The sequence below is a fragment of the Fusarium fujikuroi genome, chromosome FFUJ_chr01, assembly GCF_900079805.1.
Source record: "Fusarium fujikuroi IMI 58289 draft genome, chromosome FFUJ_chr01".
Lineage (NCBI taxonomy): Eukaryota > Fungi > Ascomycota > Sordariomycetes > Hypocreales > Nectriaceae > Fusarium > Fusarium fujikuroi.
The window spans coordinates 648,138-666,444 of record NC_036622.1 but is presented as its reverse complement, the minus strand read 5'-3'; the positions used below and the strand labels follow the sequence as shown (position 1 = coordinate 666,444).

At 51.2% G+C, this 18,307-nt stretch overlaps 6 protein-coding genes; 1 reads left to right on the top strand and 5 right to left on the bottom strand.

The window, feature by feature from the left end:
• Window positions 1-347: 347 nt before the first annotated feature.
• On the bottom strand, window positions 348-5,170 carry FFUJ_01854 (related to MUC1 Extracellular alpha-1,4-glucan glucosidase; the record flags this gene model as incomplete). XM_023574095.1 has 2 exons in its annotated part: window positions 348-563; window positions 614-5,170. 2 exons carry the CDS (start codon window positions 5,168-5,170, stop codon window positions 348-350), a joined length of 4,773 nt encoding a protein of 1,590 aa, XP_023425442.1.
• A 2,219-nt stretch (window positions 5,171-7,389) lies between these two features.
• FFUJ_01855 (uncharacterized protein) lies at window positions 7,390-7,824 on the top strand (the record flags this gene model as incomplete). The annotated part of the gene is made up of 1 exon (XM_023574084.1): window positions 7,390-7,824. The coding sequence occupies one exon, from the start codon at window positions 7,390-7,392 to the stop codon at window positions 7,822-7,824; it is 435 nt and encodes a 144-aa protein (XP_023423749.1).
• Window positions 7,825-8,194: 370 nt separating this feature from the next.
• Window positions 8,195-12,166, bottom strand: FFUJ_01856 (uncharacterized protein; the record flags this gene model as incomplete). The annotated part of the gene is made up of 1 exon (XM_023574073.1): window positions 8,195-12,166. The coding sequence occupies one exon, from the start codon at window positions 12,164-12,166 to the stop codon at window positions 8,195-8,197; it is 3,972 nt and encodes a 1,323-aa protein (XP_023423748.1).
• Window positions 12,167-13,643: 1,477 nt separating this feature from the next.
• On the bottom strand, window positions 13,644-14,294 carry FFUJ_01857 (uncharacterized protein; the record flags this gene model as incomplete). Its single annotated transcript, XM_023574062.1, has 1 exon — window positions 13,644-14,294. One exon carries the CDS (start codon window positions 14,292-14,294, stop codon window positions 13,644-13,646), a length of 651 nt encoding a protein of 216 aa, XP_023423747.1.
• Window positions 14,295-14,538: 244 nt separating this feature from the next.
• FFUJ_01858 (related to triacylglycerol lipase) lies at window positions 14,539-15,616 on the bottom strand (the record flags this gene model as incomplete). XM_023574051.1 has 2 exons in its annotated part: window positions 14,539-14,645; window positions 14,692-15,616. 2 exons carry the CDS (start codon window positions 15,614-15,616, stop codon window positions 14,539-14,541), a joined length of 1,032 nt encoding a protein of 343 aa, XP_023423746.1.
• An 838-nt stretch (window positions 15,617-16,454) lies between these two features.
• On the bottom strand, window positions 16,455-18,174 carry FFUJ_01859 (uncharacterized protein; the record flags this gene model as incomplete). XM_023574040.1 has 2 exons in its annotated part: window positions 16,455-17,800; window positions 17,853-18,174. The coding sequence occupies 2 exons, from the start codon at window positions 18,172-18,174 to the stop codon at window positions 16,455-16,457; spliced, it is 1,668 nt and encodes a 555-aa protein (XP_023423745.1).
• Between the last annotated feature and the right edge of the window lie 133 nt (window positions 18,175-18,307).

The window sequence follows — 18,307 nt, the reverse complement described above, 5'->3', positions numbered from 1 at the left end:
CCGATTACCCTCCAATGCACGTTAAAAAGTTTCGCACGCCCGCAACATGATCCCAAATCCAGGCTGGCAAAAAAACATTACCATGACCCGAGGCCGTAAACATCTGTAACTTCCTGATAATGCACATGTATCTTATGTCTTTTTTGTCGTATTCACAAACCGTGAATGCGTCCGAAATGCTCCCTTCCCAGCGTCATGTACACCGTTGCTGTTGCAACTTCTAGCCCACGTTAAAGGTCTGCGTTTCCGCAGGCCACTCCGTTAGACAAGTCGAAAGGTTGATTGCCGAGCAGTTATCGGCTACCACATTCCTCCACAATTCTATGCTGTGCACAAACAGCCCTCAATTACTCGTAGCGTCGAGGGGCACCGAACGTGTCAAGCACGTGCTCGGATGTTCGAATAATCCATTCAAGCTTCGCTCTCTCGAGGTTGGCCAGGAAAGGATCCGTGGGGAAGCCATCCTGGATGCCACCAATGAGAGGTTGGATACGTCCGATAAGGAGCTGCATGGTCTGAGTCGTACTCTTGATCACATCGCGAGCACCCTGTTGTTCCCATTCCTATGACGCATTAGTTGATGCTCATTATCCATGATACAGTGTGAACTTACAAAGGCAGGAAGGTTCTCGGCAAAGGCTCGGAGAGCCATTTCGATCCATTCGACTTCCTCCTTGAGACGAGCGTTGGGCTTCAGATCCTTGGAGATTGTGGCAATAACAACAAGCAACATCAAGGGTGGAAGATTCTCGAACTTGGTTGGGGGGAAGCGACTGAGGCAACGGCGGAAGATCTCTTCCTCACGTCCACTCTGGATCCACTGGATCATGGCGTCCTGGTAACGGCCCTCCTGGATGGCCTGCTCAACAATTCTGATGCGCTGCATCAAGTCGTGATCAGCCTCGGGCTCTGTCTGATTACGCTGGCTGGCGTAGGCACCAGCAAGAGCGCTGACACTGGAGGCGGGAGCGACGTAATCAGAAGCCTGTTGTGATGCTTGAGGGCTGTTCACTTGCTGAGAACCACGGAGGTACTGAGGGCTGCCCATATACTGCTGGGCCTGGCTTGCAGCCTGGCTAGGAGCTTGACTGGGGTGGTAGCTACCAGCGTGGCTGGCCTGTGGGTGATGCTGGTTTGAGCTGGCGTAGCCGTGATGGGGCATGCTCTGACCGTGCCCGACATTCTGGGGGATCCCGGAAAGTTCATGGACAGGCTGCTGCTTGAACTTGAGGAAGTCGGCCTGGAGCGCCGCCTGGGAGGCAGACATGGTTGTAACCATTTCCGAAAGACGAGTTACATGAGAAAGGAGTTGGTCGATCTTGGCGGTGTCGGAAGCATGCTGGGCCTTCATATACTCAAACTGGTCATGATACTGCTGGTGAAGCTCGCCTGCGACACGCTGCGACGCCTGAGTTGCAATGTTAGTGAACGTCGGGGTGAGTCGCTGGGTCAGTGTCGCAAGGACTTCCTGCTGCACGCTCGTAGCAACCGAGTTTCCAACGCGGTCGGAGATGGCCTTAATGAAATCGCCGGAGCGCAGGGATCGGTTGAGAGCATGAGGAAGAGAGCTCTGGATCTCCTTCTGTACGGTAGAAGTAAGATGAGGCTGCAGCTTGTTGTCGAGAAGATCGGTAACTGCGGCGCCAGCCTTGTCGCCAATGGCAGGAATGACGAGCTCAGTGAACTGGTGGTGGATCAGAGCCTCCAGGACCTTCTGGGTGTTTTCGTTCAGCACCTCCGAAACCATATCAAGGAGTTTAAGCTGGTGCTGATTGAAGTTCTCGTCACGGACGCGGATGTCATCGTCAATCTTACCGTGAAGGTTCTTGAACGATGACTTGAGGGTCTCGCCGACACTCACGGTGAGACGAGACTCGAGTCCAGAAATGGCGGCATCCAAAGCCTCACTAGAGACAGCAGGTGTGGAGGCGTTGTTCGCGATCTTGGCATCCTTATTGCCAGCGCGAGGTGCAGCGCCGTTAGTAGCTGTATCACCCTGGTTGGCAGCGTTCTTCTTCTTTCTTGACTTTCGCTCAGGCTTCTCCGACTGAGACTCCTTGGCGGATTGGACAGGCGTTTCAGCCTCCTTCGGCTCACTCTTGGCCTTGGCTGGAGTAGTCGATTCGAGTCCACGCTGGCTAGACTCGGCTTGGGCTCCTGGGGTGGGCTGGATGTTCTCCTTGTTCGCACCGCGGTTAACGACACGGACAACGGCGTCTCCATTGCTGGCTGGGGTAGGTGCCTCGGCGGGCTGAGGAGCCTTGAGCTTCGAAACGGTGACGACACCCTGGGCAACGGCATCAACACCGTCGAGGACCTTGTTGTCCTTGGACCATCCGAGCTCAGTCTGCTTGACAAGGAGGCAAGCAACACCCTTGGAGTGCATGGCGTACAGCTCAAACAGAGTGGGTTCGTCGGCATCTTGAACCATGGCAGGAGTGCCAAGAATGTCAAGACTTCGCAGAATTCCCCGGTTAGCGAACGAGTACTCACGAACACCACTAATGACAGCGGTACTATCCGGCTGGGGGATGGAAGAGTCCTGAGCAATCAATCGCTGAATATATTCGGCCTGAGATACACTCTTGAGGTTATACTTGGGTGCGGACAAGTGAGCAAAGTAGATCGAGTTGCGCGTGGGGTGGCCAATGACAATCATGCCGGTGGCTGAGTGGTACATGACACTACAAACAGCATCCGACTCCTTGCTGTGGGGTAGGTTGAACTCCTGCACGGGCTTGCCGAGAGCAAGATCCCAAAGCTGCAGAGTGTGGTTCTGCTTCATTCCAACAATCATGTATCGCAGGGCACATCGCTTCTGGTAGGGTCGCTGCTTGTCGAGAAGAAGAACCGAAGTGGGCCAAGCCTTCTCACCTTCAGGTGTGGTGGCAAGTGTCATCAAGGGCTCCTTGACCTCGAGATTGGTCTCAGCGGGCATGGGAGCACGCGGGTCGGAGCCCTCCTTGACAGCGGTCAGGTCTCGAACATCCCAGAACTTGACCCGACCAGACTTGTCAAGAGAGACGATGACCGAGTCGTCCTGACTAAAGGTGAAGTCCTTGCCAGCCTTACCAGTGTTAATCTTCAGGGAGCACTGCTTGGCAAGGGTTTCGGTGTCGACAACGCGGTCGTGGCCAGGCTTGAACAGGTTGTTCTGAAGGATGTATGAAGGCCAGATGAGGTTGATGGACTTGCCGCGACCGACGGCAAAGTACTCAGGGTGAATTGTCGAGGTGCGGGCGCGGGTCTTGAGAACACCACCAGGGGCATCACCCTCCTGGGAGCTCATGGGAGGCAGAGCAAAGCCATACCCCTCCATATGAGCATCTTCAATATGATCCTTGTCACCATCTCGAATCTGAACCCAGTAGACGGTGCCGCTGATGCCAGTACCGATGATCGCCTCACGGTGAGCGCCGTCGTGGTCAGTAGGTGTAACAGACATGGCGACGTTGAAGATACGGTCCTTGGTGTCGGTGAAAATCTTGGCATCCTTGCCATCCTCCTGTCGAATGACACGCAGACCACCTTGCTTGGACATGCCGTAGGCCATGTAGTTCTCAGTGGCGGTGTAAAGGTTTCGATCAATCTGATCAAACTCCTTCTTGAGTCGAGCAATATCCATGATAGTCTCATCGCGGAACAAGGGTCGTGGCTCGGTGCCCTCTTCCTGAAGAGTAATAGAGATCCACGGCTTCATGGGGAAGTTAAACACCTTGACAGGCGGGGTCTCCTTCTCTTCAATAACGACAATCTCGTCCTGGTCGGCGCTCTCCCAGCTGTCAGCAACACCCTGAGCGGCCTCGTCAACAATCTCGCGAACAGTCTCAGCGACATCGTGTGGGAGGGTGTCCTCGAGAAGTCCCTCATTGTCGCTGCGGTCAAGCTCAGCTTGGATAGCCTGGGCGGCAATGTGAGCACTGTCCTCGAATTCCTTCTCGGACTTGGCGTTGAGCATATCGTCAAGGTCCTCGGCGATTTCAGCCTGGGCCCGTTCGTGCTCCGCGCGCTCAAGTGCTTCCCGGGCTTCATGATCAGCCTGCTCGGCAATGTCCTCGATGGCCTCTGCGACGGTCTCCTTGGCGGTCGAATTGTAGTTGTCGAATTCGGAGGTCGGAGGAGTACCCTGCTTCACCGAAGGGTGTGACTGCAGAGACGCGGTTCGGGTTGCCTTGCGACGGATCTGGTGAGGAGAGGTGGGGAGAGCAGCTCGGTCACTGCCAGCGCCGACCGAGTGGTCATGGCGGTGGGAGTGGTGGGAGTGGTGAGAATGCTGGGAAGCAGCTGGCGAGTCCTTCTTAAGAATCTGGAAAGGAAGAGCTGGTGGCGACTGAGCCATGTGGCTCTGGCTCTGACTCTGGCTATGAGGAGACGACTGAGCAAGGTTTCCCAAGAGCTGCTGGAAAAGAGCCGAGGTGTCAGTCTGATCCTGCGAAACATGATGGAAGGAATCGGATGCGTGCGATCCTGCGTAGGAACCGACCGGACGGTGCTGCTGATTCGAGTACTGGTTGCCATGCTGCTGGGGGTACTGCTGCTGATAACTGCCAGAGTAGCGAGCAGGTTCGGCAGGAGCCAGGTCGGGAGACTGAGGCGTAAGGTTGTTGGAACGCGTGGTCTCAGTCAGAGCCGATTGCTGCTGGTCGCCCTGACTAGGCTTGGGGCGGTTCAACAAGTTGAGCAGATACGAGCGCGTATCGGCCGGGGGAGAACCGTTGCCAAAGGCTTGCTGAGGGTGCGGCTGCTGGGGCTGCTTGGGCTCTTCCGGCTCGTGGGCGCCGCGCATAAGGGCAGCCAAGAGACCAGTCGGGTCAGCAGAAGAAGGCGCAGGCTGGTGGATCTGAGCAGGGAGAGGGCTCTGGATGATACCTCGACCTTGCTGAGCATGCTGCTGGAATTGGTTGAATTGATGGAGCTGATGGTCCGACAACTGCTGGTGCATCTGCTGAGGAGAACCAGGTTCCTGGGGCTGCTCTTGGGACTGCTGGGTCTGCTGCTGGATATGAGCCTGAGCCCGATTGTGAGCAGCTTGGCTCTGCAGCTGCGAGCCACCTGAACCGCTGAACTTGAGCAAGTTCAGCAGATTAGCGGTGCGATCCGAGTTATTGGAAGGCATGCTCATGTTGTTGACAGGCGGCGTAGGGGCCGGCGGCATGTCGAGATTGTCCATGGCGACAAGCCTAGGGTAGCGGGTGCGGTTGCGGACTCGAGAAGAGCTACCGCGTTATTATTGTTGGTGGTTTTTTTCTGAAGGTGGATGATTCAGAGACGATAAGAAAGCGAACCCAAATGGAAGCGGAGACCGGGACGAAAGCGAAAGCAAACGGGCCGAACAGATTCCGAGAGGACGCCAAGAGGAAGAATGAAGGGACGACGAGGGAGAGAAAAAGAAAGAAAAGAGATCAAGATGATAGAATGGAAATGAGTAGATGCGATTCTATCTTTTAATCTTTTTCAATGATGAGATGAAGTTGAGGATGAAGATAAAAAAAAGGTGGTTGACGTGGGGGGAGAAAAAACAAAAGTCGCGAAGCCGATGATGATGACGGTGAAGTAAGGCAAAGCAGAGCAGAGCACCAAATCAGTGGCTGGTAGCGGTGGGCAGTAGCAGTAGCGGTAACGGCAGTGCCGCAGTGGTACGGTACCTCACTTTAAGCTGATGAGCTAAAAGCCTAGGAGAAGTGAGGTTTGTGAGGGAAAGCAACCAAGGTGATCCCCAGCAATTATCTGTGCACCTCTGCTAGTGTTTGGGGCGGCCTCAGGAAACAGCTTTGCGCAATATGTTTTGATCGATTGACGATGAAATTGATAACCAGCTGATGGCTGCTGCTGGAGCCCAAGCCCACGTTGCCCAATGCTACAAGCAGTGCAATCCAATGCAAGGCAAAGCAAGGCAAGGTACTTAATGTTGAGGTGACGGACGGGAGGGATGTTTCCACCTCACTATTCCCCGATTGCAAGGTAACGCGCAGAGCTAAAGTACCTCGAGGGAGTGAAGGAGTGACGTGGTTGACTGGGGCTGGTTGGTTGATGTTTGTGTGTTGTATTTGCTGGTACCTCAAACTGAGAGGATGATATCGGATGATGCCGTTAAATATCATCGACCGACATTACATGGAAAAGGCATATATTACAAAGTCTGTTCTTTTTATCGAGTATTAAAATATACTTCTATCAATAGCATCGAATCTCAAATGTGGCTGATGCAATGTAAAGCTCTCTCAGCTGTGATACATACAGGACAGACAGACATGGATATGAGTGAACCAGTTCGGCAAGGTAAGGTAGCGCCCAGACTGCCAGCTGTCAAAGTCACCGCCTCTTCAAGTTCTATTGGCCAAGGCATTGAATCCAGATCTCCGAGACATGTACATTATTGGTGACTCATAAGCCAAGTCGTCAAAGTAAAGCAGCCTGAGATTGGGTTCGAGCCTGAAAGAACTTGAGATCCTGGCTTTTGCATATGCAGTAGCTGCTGTCTGAGTCCCAACATTGTTGAAGAATTTCTGAGACCAGGCTTTCCTTTCTTTTCTTTTCCGAGACGACATCCTTGAGATCTTGAGATCTTCGATGCCTCGAATTCTAATTACATAATCATGAATATTGTAGTTCCAGAAGCGTAAATGATCCCCCAGTTTGATGATGGTCATCCAGGGACAAATCGTGGTTATTCCCACTAGGCGCTTAGGTTTTGTATCTCGGAAACTTAATCAAGACTTCCAACAAGTGTTACTTGGAGCAACATGCACGAATCTCACCTCACCATAGCATAAACATTTCATTATTTATAATCTATTGAAGTTCAAAAGTCAAACAAATACTACAGTGCAGTGCCAGTATTAAATGCTACCTATCTTCAGTATTGGGTGCTTCTATACGCCCTCGGAAGCGATGTGAATAACCGCCCAGCCACGAACAACTCAATCTAGGACGGGAAGGAAGAAAACAAATACAACTCCCATCATCTACACTCTTTTACCCAAAAACAACATAAAGAGCAAAACACCAGTCCAACTTCAAATATCTTTCAGAGTCTTTCACTTTAGTCTAGCCAATCCCATGATATCAATACCTAACCCAGAGCCTCAACATGACACTAAACCCAATACAGCATCACACCCATTCATCACCCTCCAAAACGACGTAACACCTTTGAACCGCCACCAAATCCTCCTCCCGAGTCTCCAGTCCAGCCTCAGCCTTCAACAACAAACCCTCCACATGCGCCCTCGCGCAATACACCACGACTAAACATCCCCGTCTCCTAGGCAATCGACGCCACATGATACCTCTATTCATCGTATAATTATCGCCCAGCATGTTTTGTCTTCGCAGGTAGTATGCCCCCTTCACAACCACTCTTGTCTTTCAGATCACCAAAAACTAACCATGTTGCCTCAATGCAGTTGGCTTCCTCTCCTATTCATCCCGACCAACGCCTCGCCTGCTTTCATATTTCTCTTCTTTATCTGCACGTACTTCCTCAATCGGCCATGCGTGTACTGCTCCATCCTCCTCCTTATTCTCTTCCTGACTTCGTGCAACTGGTCCGACCGATGCTTCTTCGACCTTGGCAGTAACTGGTTCCTCCCGCGTCCGATAACACCGGATGTAGCGTTTACTTCACCGTCAGAGGACCTCACGTTCAACTCGACCGTCCTCGATATGGCCAACACCACGGTCGCGGCGATCATAAAATCTGCTAGTGATGATCTAGCTGCCAGGAGGGCCGAGTGGTCGGGCTTGGGGATCGAGTGGCTTAGGAATTTACTGGGGAAGAGGGAGTGGAGGATTGATTGTATGGATATCTATATCAGGCTTTGAATAGCCTTGCGAGACCTGACCAAGGGTCGATTATACGTGGCCTAATGAGATGTATATTCCAGGCCATGCCAAGTATTCCAACTTCTTGATAGACCCTATGCAAGCATCACATAATTTATCGCTATATCACATTGAGTTTGGACGATGGGCATCACAAGCATAACGTGTCTATTCTCATCATATTGACTAAGATAGCCCCCATAACAGGTTCCTAATTATGTACCCTTCATGCATCATTCAAACTATCATCGCACCAAAAACCACATGTGTATCCCTCATTTTCTTTCATCAAAAAACGAATGCGTCCTAGGTATATCCTTCGTAGCAACTTACATCAAGGCATATAAAGCATGGCTTCGCTTGCAAATCCTTAAAGCTCATCAGCCTCCTCCGAGTGCTCCGCAGCCTGTTCGGGGGCTTCCTCGTCAGAGCCCAAAGCCTCCGGGGCGGCGGACTCGGAAGTGGCCTCGGCCTCGATGCTGGGTTCCGCATCATCAGCCGCTTGCCCGACTTCATCAAGGGCCTCTTCGTCAGGCGACACAGTCTCCTGAGCAGGGTCCTCCTCTTCCTTTACAGACTCGGCCTCGTTAGATGGGAGGACCGTCTCCTCCGTGGGGAGTGTCTCCTCCACAGGAGCTTCACCATCGACGGGGGCGTCCGCGGCCACGAATGTATCCTCTGCCTCAGGGGCAGCACTCTCCTCAAGCTTCTCTTCTTCAACGGCCTCAGCAGCCTGCGTCTCTTGAGATGGAACCTCAGTCGCATACTCAGTAATCTTGACTGTAGCAGTCTCAACAGCTGTCACTGTCTCGACGATACGAACGATGCGCTCCTCACAGGTAGGTTGCTTCTCGGTGTCAGGCGACTCAGCGGCTGGTCCAGCGTCCAGTTCTCGGGGTGCCTCAACTCCGTGATATCCTTGAGAAGGGGCTGAGCAAGAAGCACACGGGTCGACCGACCCAGTCGAAGAGCCATCGTGGCTAGGATAGGAGTTGCCAATAGCAATCTGGTTGTTGTTTACCTGCTCATATTGGGCGGCATTGTTCTGAGTAGGGGTATCCTCGACAACAATGCTTTCCTCAGGATGATAAACCTCAACATTGCGCTCCTCCTCTTCGTCCTCGACAGGATCCGCAGAAGCAGCAATCTGAGGAGCGGCTTCAGTCGCCTGGATACTGATGGCCTGTGTCACTGTCACGGTTGGCACTTCCCGATTCATAACAACAGTCTGGAAATTCCTAGGGTCCTGTTGGGGTGCAGTGTTTCCACGGATAGCCAAGAGAAGAATGAGAACACTCAGCAAGCCGATCAAGATGTTCTTCTTGTCTTGCATGACTACACGAGCTGACTCGGCCAGTAGCTCTGGCAGAGTAGCGCTCTTCATTGCTTGGCGACGTTCCTCAGCGGTGGGCACTCGAGGAGCGGCATGCGCATAGTCGGGCGCGTGGTTGCCGGCGGAAGAGCGACTACGCTCAGCATAATGTTGTTCATGGTGCTGTGGCTGTTGTTCGTGGAAGGATCGCTGGGATTCCTGATGATGTTCCTTGGAAGCAGGAGTATCGCCATAGATCTCCCTATACCTCTCCTCCTCTCTCCTCAGACGCTCTGCATCATCATCCTTCGAGTCGGTGGGGTCTTCGGGGGCGATAGATGACTCCTCAGCCTCCATATTGGTATCTCCAAGGTGAGAAGGCTCGGGTGTAGGTCCGATACTTCGTGCTTCTTCTGCCAGACTCCTCTCACGCTCTTCCTGGAGATGGTCGTCGATATCCTTCTCGAGCTCCTCAAATGATCGGCTCTTTTCATCATCCTGGTCCTCAGCAAAAGACTCCTCGACATCATCGGCGGGCTCCTTCATGGACTCCTTGGTAACATCAGCCGAGTGCTCCTCAGCAGGCTGGGTGTCGTTCGCAATGTGGCTTTGGTCATGGTCCTTTGTAGTTTCGTGAATAGATGCTTCACGAGCCTCCGAGACATCATGGAGAGATTCGTCATGATGAGAAGGCTCGTGGTGAGAGAGTTCGTGGTGAGAGGGCTCGTGAAGTGACTCATCGTAGGCCGATTTATCATGAACGGATTCCGCATGCAGTGACTTGTCGTAGCGAGAGTCCTCATGACGGGATGTCTCATGACGAGAAGCATCATGATTCTCCATACGTGACTTGCCTTCACTCATCTGGCTCATATCCTCAACATGGTTACGAGACTCGCCCCGTCTTCTAGACAGACGTCCTCGCTCCCTCTCCTCAAACTCCCGATGCTCCTCATCCAATCTGATGTATCTTTCCTCCTCTTCAGCTTCCCTCATCGCCAACTCTCTCTCCTGGTCAGCTTCCAGAGACACAAGCTCATGCTGCGATACAGCGTCAACAAGAGGCTCTATCTCGACATCAACCCGCTCCATCTCCTTCCAACAAGCTTCCCAGGCACCGCCACGAATCAGACCGTTGCTGGCATATACCTTGACACGGAAGACCTTTGCACGACCGAGCGACTCATAATTAATGTCCGACTTGCATGTCTTGCACCAGTGTGTAGGTGGTGCCTGAGAGCGACGACTTGATCGGCGCTCCTCTTCCTCTTGCTGTTGATATTCATCCTCCTCACTCTCTTCCTCCTCTGAGTCCTCTATTGTCATCTCGTTGGAGGGACCAAGATAGTGGCCACACTCTAGGATACGAGCACGACGCCTCATTGGGAGGTCAAGAGCCTCAAGCAGCCTCTCCTCGAGAACCTCATAGTCGCTCTGGGGGTGGGGTAGGAGGATGCCGCGCTCGACAGTGGTATCTGCCATGCGATCTTGTAGTAGTCGCCAAGCATCTCGAATAGCCTTGCACTCCTTGCTCAGATCGTCGGCATCTGCATTCTCGAGCACGTCACCCCACGGCCACCGAAGCGGAAGCAATGTAACGTGAAGAAGGACAAGGGGCGGTGTAGATCGCTTAAAACGAGGCGGTGTCTTCTTAGGAGAGTACTGCTCTGAAAAGCGAGGAGAGCCAAGTCGAGATGCAGAGAGAGGTGCTCGACGACTTGATCGAGGGGACCCAATTGTCGAGCCTGGAGGCGATGACATTTGCATGGCCTTGACAGAAGAAGGTGATCGGAAGACAGGACGAGGGTTGCCTCGGATGGTAGGGATAAAGTCTTCCTCTTCCCTGTCATACTCTGAGAAGCCGGAAATACCAGATACACCTGAGACACGAGGCGACCTGGTCATCCGCGACATAGCATCCTGAGCCTTTCTGTTGTCAGTCTCCGAGACAGATCCCATTGAGCTGCGAGGACTTCGATCACTGAAAACGTCGTCTTCGTGCTCATGGTGGGAGCTGTTCTCAGCAGCCTCGTCTACACCGCCTCTCATACCAGCGGTCGACATTTTTGGGCCAGTGCGAGTCCTGACCGACTCCGAATGAGAGATATAACCAGTATCGTCTGTTCCAGAGTAGCTATTCAGCGACTCGCGCTTCTCGTGGTTGTCAATTTGTGAAGCAATGTCACGAGCAACACCGCTGATAGCTTCGGAGCGACCAGAGTGTCGACGGCTGGAGTATTCAGATCCTGAAGAGCCAGAGGACTCACGTCGAGAGCCTGAGCGGTCTGACTCGGTCTCAGAAAAGTGTCTCTCTTCGTTACCCTCAGTAGAGGTTTCGATCTCGGCTTCAGCAGATTTGGCCTTATCCTCTTCAATAGGTTCGTCCTCTTTGAGGTCCTGGGCGGTGGAGTCTTCGGCAGGAATGTTGTCTGTGGGGATATCTGCGGAAGGGGTGTACTCGGTTGGAGTATCCGCAGGCGTGTCCTCAGTGGTAATGGCGTCTTCGACAGGGGTATGATCCTCGTCGTTATCTTTTGTATCGTCTAATGAGGGCTCTGCAGCTGATGTGTTGGCTTCAGCTTCAGATGTAGCAGGTACAGCTTCGACTTCTTCTGACTCTGTGACTGGCTCCCCAATTGGCTCTTCTGGCTTATCTTCGGTGTCAATTTGAGCTTTGGCTTCCTCTTTTGGTTCAGCTTCAGGCTCTGATTCGGCTTCTGAGTCTGATGCCTCTTGATCAGATTGTGCCTCCTCCTTGGTCTCTTGTGGTGTTATAGTAGATTGATCTTCTTCTTTAGCTTCGACCGTAGGCTCGGCCTTTGCTTCAGATGGTGATTCGGTGTGGTTTGTCGTATCAATGTCGTTATCAAGCTCTTGGGCTGAGTCGTTCTTTAGATCGTGGTCTGTTTCCACTTCCACCTTTGGCTCCTCGGGGGCCCTTGTATCGTTATCGTCCATAGGATCGCTCAAGCAAGATGGATCAACGTGAATCTCGAAATCGAGGTCCTCAGGCCTGTTACGTCGGGGCATCTGAGGGGAGAGCGGTCAGCGGCTTGTGCCTTTTCGTATGTGTGCCTCGAGTATTTCGCCGTGACACACACACGAACGATAAAAAAGAAAAGGGGATATTGAAGCGAGGAAGAGGAGGAAGAAGAGAGGAGAGGTCAAGGGGTCTTCCTGGAATCGTGCAGATATTAGTCTGGGAGGCGCTGTACTGTATCCCCCAGACCCAGAAGACGCTGGGCTTGTGTGGCAGCGGATGGTTGGTCGAGGACGTTGGGACTGGCCCCGGTCATTGTTTACATTTGTTGCTGGGTCGACAGCGTCTGTGGACGTTGATCCCTGAGCGTGATGTCGAGACAACGGTCAGATTCGCAAACGGAAAGTGGCTGATTTTCATGATTGAGACTACATGTAAATTATGATTGTGTTTAATTTCTCTGGTTTCCTTTTGTCTTTGATAACTGAATTGTAGTTCGATCTCGCTGGTATTTTATCCCTTGCGGGAGCAAGCAATCCACAGGTAGCTCTTAGCTCTCCCTGTTAGGTAGTTGGTGGGCAAACAGAGGTGATGTCATTCCATTGGATCACACTAGGATCCATTCTGATCAACTACTGCGATGCCCAGCAACGAACAAACGAACCCTTGCTGTTGGGGGTTTATCTGCAACATTAACTACATCAGGCCACGATTGGGTGGTATACTTGCATTTTACTGCATTGCACTCTGCTCCCTCTCCCTCTCGTGACTCGAGCCTTTTTCAGCAAGTGTCACCTCCAACACTAAGTTTAGGGTAGCCAACCTCCACTCCCAGGAACGGCCCGTCGGGTCTAGGTGTGTTTCACTTACATAGATTGCCGCATTCCTCGGTCACCACAATATACACAGCATGTTCTTGTGGTGCTTTAAATGTATAAACTTGAGTGACCGCCCTCAGGGAGCAAGAAAACACCGGACCAAAATTTAGGGTGTCAAAATAAATTTAGCAAAGAGCCCCCTGAGCTTAGGCTAGATTGACCTAAATACTCTTCATCGCTTAGGGTCAAGGTCCTTAGAATGTGATACCAAGTTGACCCTCTATACCCGTATCCCCATAACGAGACCGAATCTCGAGGCAATTACCACCCCTGGGCAAACCCTGAGGATCAATATTCCCCAAATGTGTTTGCCACACCGGACTCCAACACGAATCCTCGGTCCCCAAGTCCCTCCATATACACATCTGCATCCTCTTCTTTGTTGTGCAGATCGAAAACTCCGTCAGGCAGTACGGGCACATGCCATCTACCCGACTTGCAGGGTTTTTGAATGCCTCATGGACGCATATGATTAGCTCCTCGTTGAAACGACTAGGCTGCCACGTTCTTAAGAAATGGTCTGTTCGGACACCAAATTCCTCACCCCAGCCCCGGCGCACGACGAAGGCTCTCCAGTTGAGTTCTGACATGGCCTGATGTGTGCAAACTCCAAAGTACCCGAGCTTGTGGAGTCCTACCGTCCCGCCTCTCAGGGGTTGGTGAAGGTCCATTTGTTGAAAAGAAGATATCGACCAGAGACGAGCTTGGGATGAGGCTCAAAGTGGCCTACTACTCCAGACTTTTCCGAGGGGTGTATGTTGTGGCATGGTGAGAAATCAGTGTGGTATGGCTCCAGGAGACTCTTGAGAAATGACATTTGCTGGCGAGTCTTCTTTTCCAATTGGTGGTATATGAGGCTCATCCGAACATGCCTATGCCTTATCAATAAGGCTCCACGCTTGAAGTTGATGATATCATTGAATTTCCAACCTGGTTGATATCTAACTGGAGGACCTTGCGGTTGTGGGTAGAGGTCTTCCTCTTGAAATTCTCGGAAACGTAGCGTTTTTTCATCAAGCCAAGCATTAGGAAATTGCCGTATCACAAATGTCTTGTACTCCTTCTTTTGCTCAAGTGTTAATCGAGAATATGAGACTGTTCTGTACTCTAGTAATATTTTTATCCCGCGGCAGGTTGTTAAAAGACACAGCTGACTGCTTGCCGGGAGGAACGAGTGAATGATGAGCAAGATTTCGACGGGTAAGTTGAGGAAAAATGAGTCCGGGTTGTTCTTTGTCTTTGACAACTCAGGCCCGTCTTCGTATATCCAGCGGCTTGACATATCCTGAATTTGAGCCATTGTGAAAGACGGGAACGCGGCTTGCTGTTGGAGTCGAGTAGAGATGAAAATTAAGAAAATAAAAGGACAGCTTAGTTGTTCTTTTACTTTTAACTGTTTAAAATATGCACTTAAAGCTTAAAAAAGAAAGTATGTAGTAGAATTTGGTTTGTGATTTGGTGAAGAGAGAGTTAAGATTGAGTGTGTAATGAAGTTTAACACACTGGCCATACTAAAGATGCCAAAGTTGTTGATTTAATAAGGTTCAGGCGTTCCAGGTCCAATCATACTCCCTGTGAGTCTCCTTGAGAACCTGAATAGCCTTGTCGTAGGCACGATGCTTGATATCCCGCTTAACCACGATATCAGGGACTGGAAAGTTTAGTGCTTGAATTCGCGAGATGGTTTGGTGACTCACCTTCCAAGTATCCATGGAATAGATCTTTCTCATGCAAGATTTCAACTCTCTGGACTTCTCTTCTACCGTCCTCGTTGTTGATTCTCTCTGCGAACTCAGTCTGTTCTGCAACGAGGATATCGATACCAGGGGCGACAAGAAGAATCCTCTCTGGCAACGATTCTTTTTGTGAAAGGACAGGACTAAGCCTTGGGTCTTTAGAGTGTTTTGCTCTTGCAGGTGCTGCATATGCATCGAAAAGGGGCAAAAAGACTTTTGCTGGGTCATTCTTGGGCATGTTGTCTGGATGCGGTTTCTCCCAGGGACTCAGACGGAAGTCAAGAACAGCGTAGAAAGTCGCGATGGCCTTGATAGATGTAGGAGATGGTGCCTGGCAGCTTTTCTGCTGAGTGACCGCGAAAGCCAAGTTTCCTCCGGCAGAAAAACCACTCGTGGTCATCAAAGTTGGATCTGCGCCCCAACGTTCTTCAGCGTTCTCTTGTAGCCACTTGATCGTTGCATCAGCATCGTCGACAGCTGCTGGGAAAGCATGTTCCGGCGCCACGCGATAGTCAACGTCAACAACAACGGCACCTGTCTGTTCTGATACCAGCTGATCGAAATATGCATGGCCCTCTGGCAAGCCTCCCATAAATGCGCCAGCGTGAAAGTTCACATGAAGTGGCCTGAGAGCTCTCCCCTTTCCAACACCAGCAGCCTTGAAGATCAATGCGCGGACAGAACGACCTGGTGCAATATGTAGATATTCAACGGTGTAAGAGCGATAAAAAAGACATGGTATCGTCGCGATGGAATATGTTAGGAAAGCAGCTGGTTGAAATAATAGCAACCGCCAGCGCAAGGCCCATGGTATATTGCGATAGAAGATCGCCACCAGACTGGGTCGAAACCAAGTATACAAATGGTGGATGATGCCAGGTATCATGATCAATCTTGGGTTCACTCATCAATGCCGCGATAAAACAAAGGTCAAGTTCAGGTTTGCGGCTGAAATGCAGCAGAACAAAAGAATCAAAGTTGTAAGCGGCCCAACATCGCACCGGTCTTTTATGAGGAAGAGCCAATCAACAACCACAAGCCAAGAACAAAACAGCGTCTCATATAAATTATATATGTTGTATTTCAGTGATAACCTTACAGATTGAGTCCATTCTTTCGAGAGTACTACTCACGCTTGTGAGCTGACACGTCCTACTCTAGCCCCGAACAAACATATGTGTCTGCATTTAAACAAGAACAGTTTCAAAGTCACCCACTTAATGAGGAATAAATGTACAATTTTCTGCATGCAATTTATATCCCAGCCGCCACTCAAGCAGCTGTCAACTTACCGACATACATCCCTATCCTTGCAACTGCATTCTGGTGACCCGATGCTCGGGTGTATAAATTAAGCATAAATCAAGTGCAGATTGAAATCACAGAGGAAAAAGCAAATTTCGGTAGCCCATTGCAGGATGCAAGACTGAGAAGATGTATAGGAAGGCAAAATATTTAATAACACCATCATTCACAAAGTCAGCTGGAAAGCCCTCGATTGAACCAACCAAATTAACAGACACAAATGACCCCAGATTCTCCATATACTCGTGTATTTTCTAGATAGACCTGTTAAGTCACCTCTCCAGCCCAAAGAGTTATAACCCAGTAGTGAACGCCATGCTACGCTATGTCAAATTCCCAATAATCAACCCCATCCGCCTAGTCGAATCATACCCTGGTTTAAAAACCGTATATCAAGGAAAGAAACGCAACAACTAAGCTCATGGTTCCTCCGCAACAGGTCGTGGAGGTTCCATAGGTGCATTTGGTTGCTTATTACCCGAGCCTCGAGTCCCCGGCCGATGGCTGTCCGTTTGACCAACGAGGTGCTCACTCGGCCCATAGAATCCATGCATCTCTTCGTTCACAATACTGAGATTACTCTGACCCAGAGAATCACTCCGTATTCGTGGTCCACCCGACTGACGCTGAGCTACGGGAGGTCGGCTCGGGACACTGGAAATACTGCCTGATGACCGTCGCCTTTCATCTCTTGGGAATACCACCGATGATGGAGAGCTTGGCAGTTCTGGTACGTACGGTGTTGCTTCTAGCTCTGCCGTAGGATGAGCACCTGCCATCACTCCAGGGGAACCATCGGATCCTTCTGAAGCATTACTGTAGTTCCGAATATGGGTATACGTCCCATGTGAATCTGTACTTGAACGGTTCCTCGTCGATCCAGTAAGTCTAGAGATATGGCTCATTCGATGTTGTTCGCCAGCAGCTACACCGCTGAAGTAATCGTCCCTGTTGCCCATTGCATCAAAACTAGCATGTCTGCTGGTGTTGCCGCTTCCTGGTACTGCGTGGTAGCCGTTCCCTCCTGGCGTAGGCTCATTAGAACTGTGATCTGCGCTAGCGAGGCCGAATGGTGAAGTTGCTGCAGAATCAGGGCCGGGGTTTCGTGGCCGGGGAGGTATCAGTGACGGATGTATCAACGGATCGATGCTTAGTTCATCAACAGCCGAATCTGCTGTCTTGTACTCTCGGGTCTGTCGAGATTGGCTATTTGAGCCGTTGGACTTGTCTGATGTTTTTGGTGTGGCGACAGCGGCAACTACTTTGTTCAGATGGCGGATAATAATAAATGCCGCCACTAATACGATAATCAAGAAAGCCACAGAGCCAGCAATAATACCAGCCAATGTGCCAGTCGAAAGGCCTCCTTTGTCGCCGTCATCATCGTCAGATGAGGTCGTTGGGCTGACCTTGGGGATCGACGAAGGGAAGTATTTTAGAACTGCCTGGTCGTTGTCTTCGCCAGCATTTACCGTCGGGAGAGCCGTAGGAGCTGTTGGTGTTTCGACGGTCACGGCTGTCGTTTTATAAGTCGTCCGCTCCCCCGCTATTGTCGTTGTAATGACCATAGTACTTGTGACAGTTACAGGATCAGATGAGTAGCACTGGTTCACGCCGCATGCCATTCCATTCGGACAGCAACCGTAGCTCAGTGATGACGGACACAAATACTGGCTAGCTGGACAATCGTATGTATATGCTGATCCGGAGGGTGGTACACAATTGTCGGCTGTCTCGCAAAGGTAACCGTCAGGACAACAGCCTCCTGCTATATGTGAGCCTTGTTCACAAACGCTTGACATTCCCAGAATACGAACCTCCATAGACCGGAGCGCAAACATGCCAGCCTATTTTTGTTCCACACGTCGAGGGCCCCTTCGTTGTCGCTTGGCAGCTCTCTTTGGCGCAATCATAATTTTCTGGGCAACATCCTCCATCCAAACTCGAAGGGCATAGCTTCATGCTCGTCGCACATTGCGCCTCGGCTCGTCGAGCGAGGCCCGCTGACTGTGTGATTTGCGCCTCCTTCTCAATACGATGAACGCCATCATGTCTTCTGTAGTCGGCCGCCTCGACACCCAAAGCCCAAAATGCACCAACGACCGAGGCGAGGCAAAAGCTACACCCCCAGTTCCTCATCTTGTGCGATCAGGAACTGAGGGGAAATGTGACAGCGAATCGAGGGTGGCTTCGTTCAGCTGTGAGGGGCGCCGATCATGAGCAAAATGTAACTCGGATAAATGCAGCCTCTTCAGGCTGGTGGTTGTCGCAA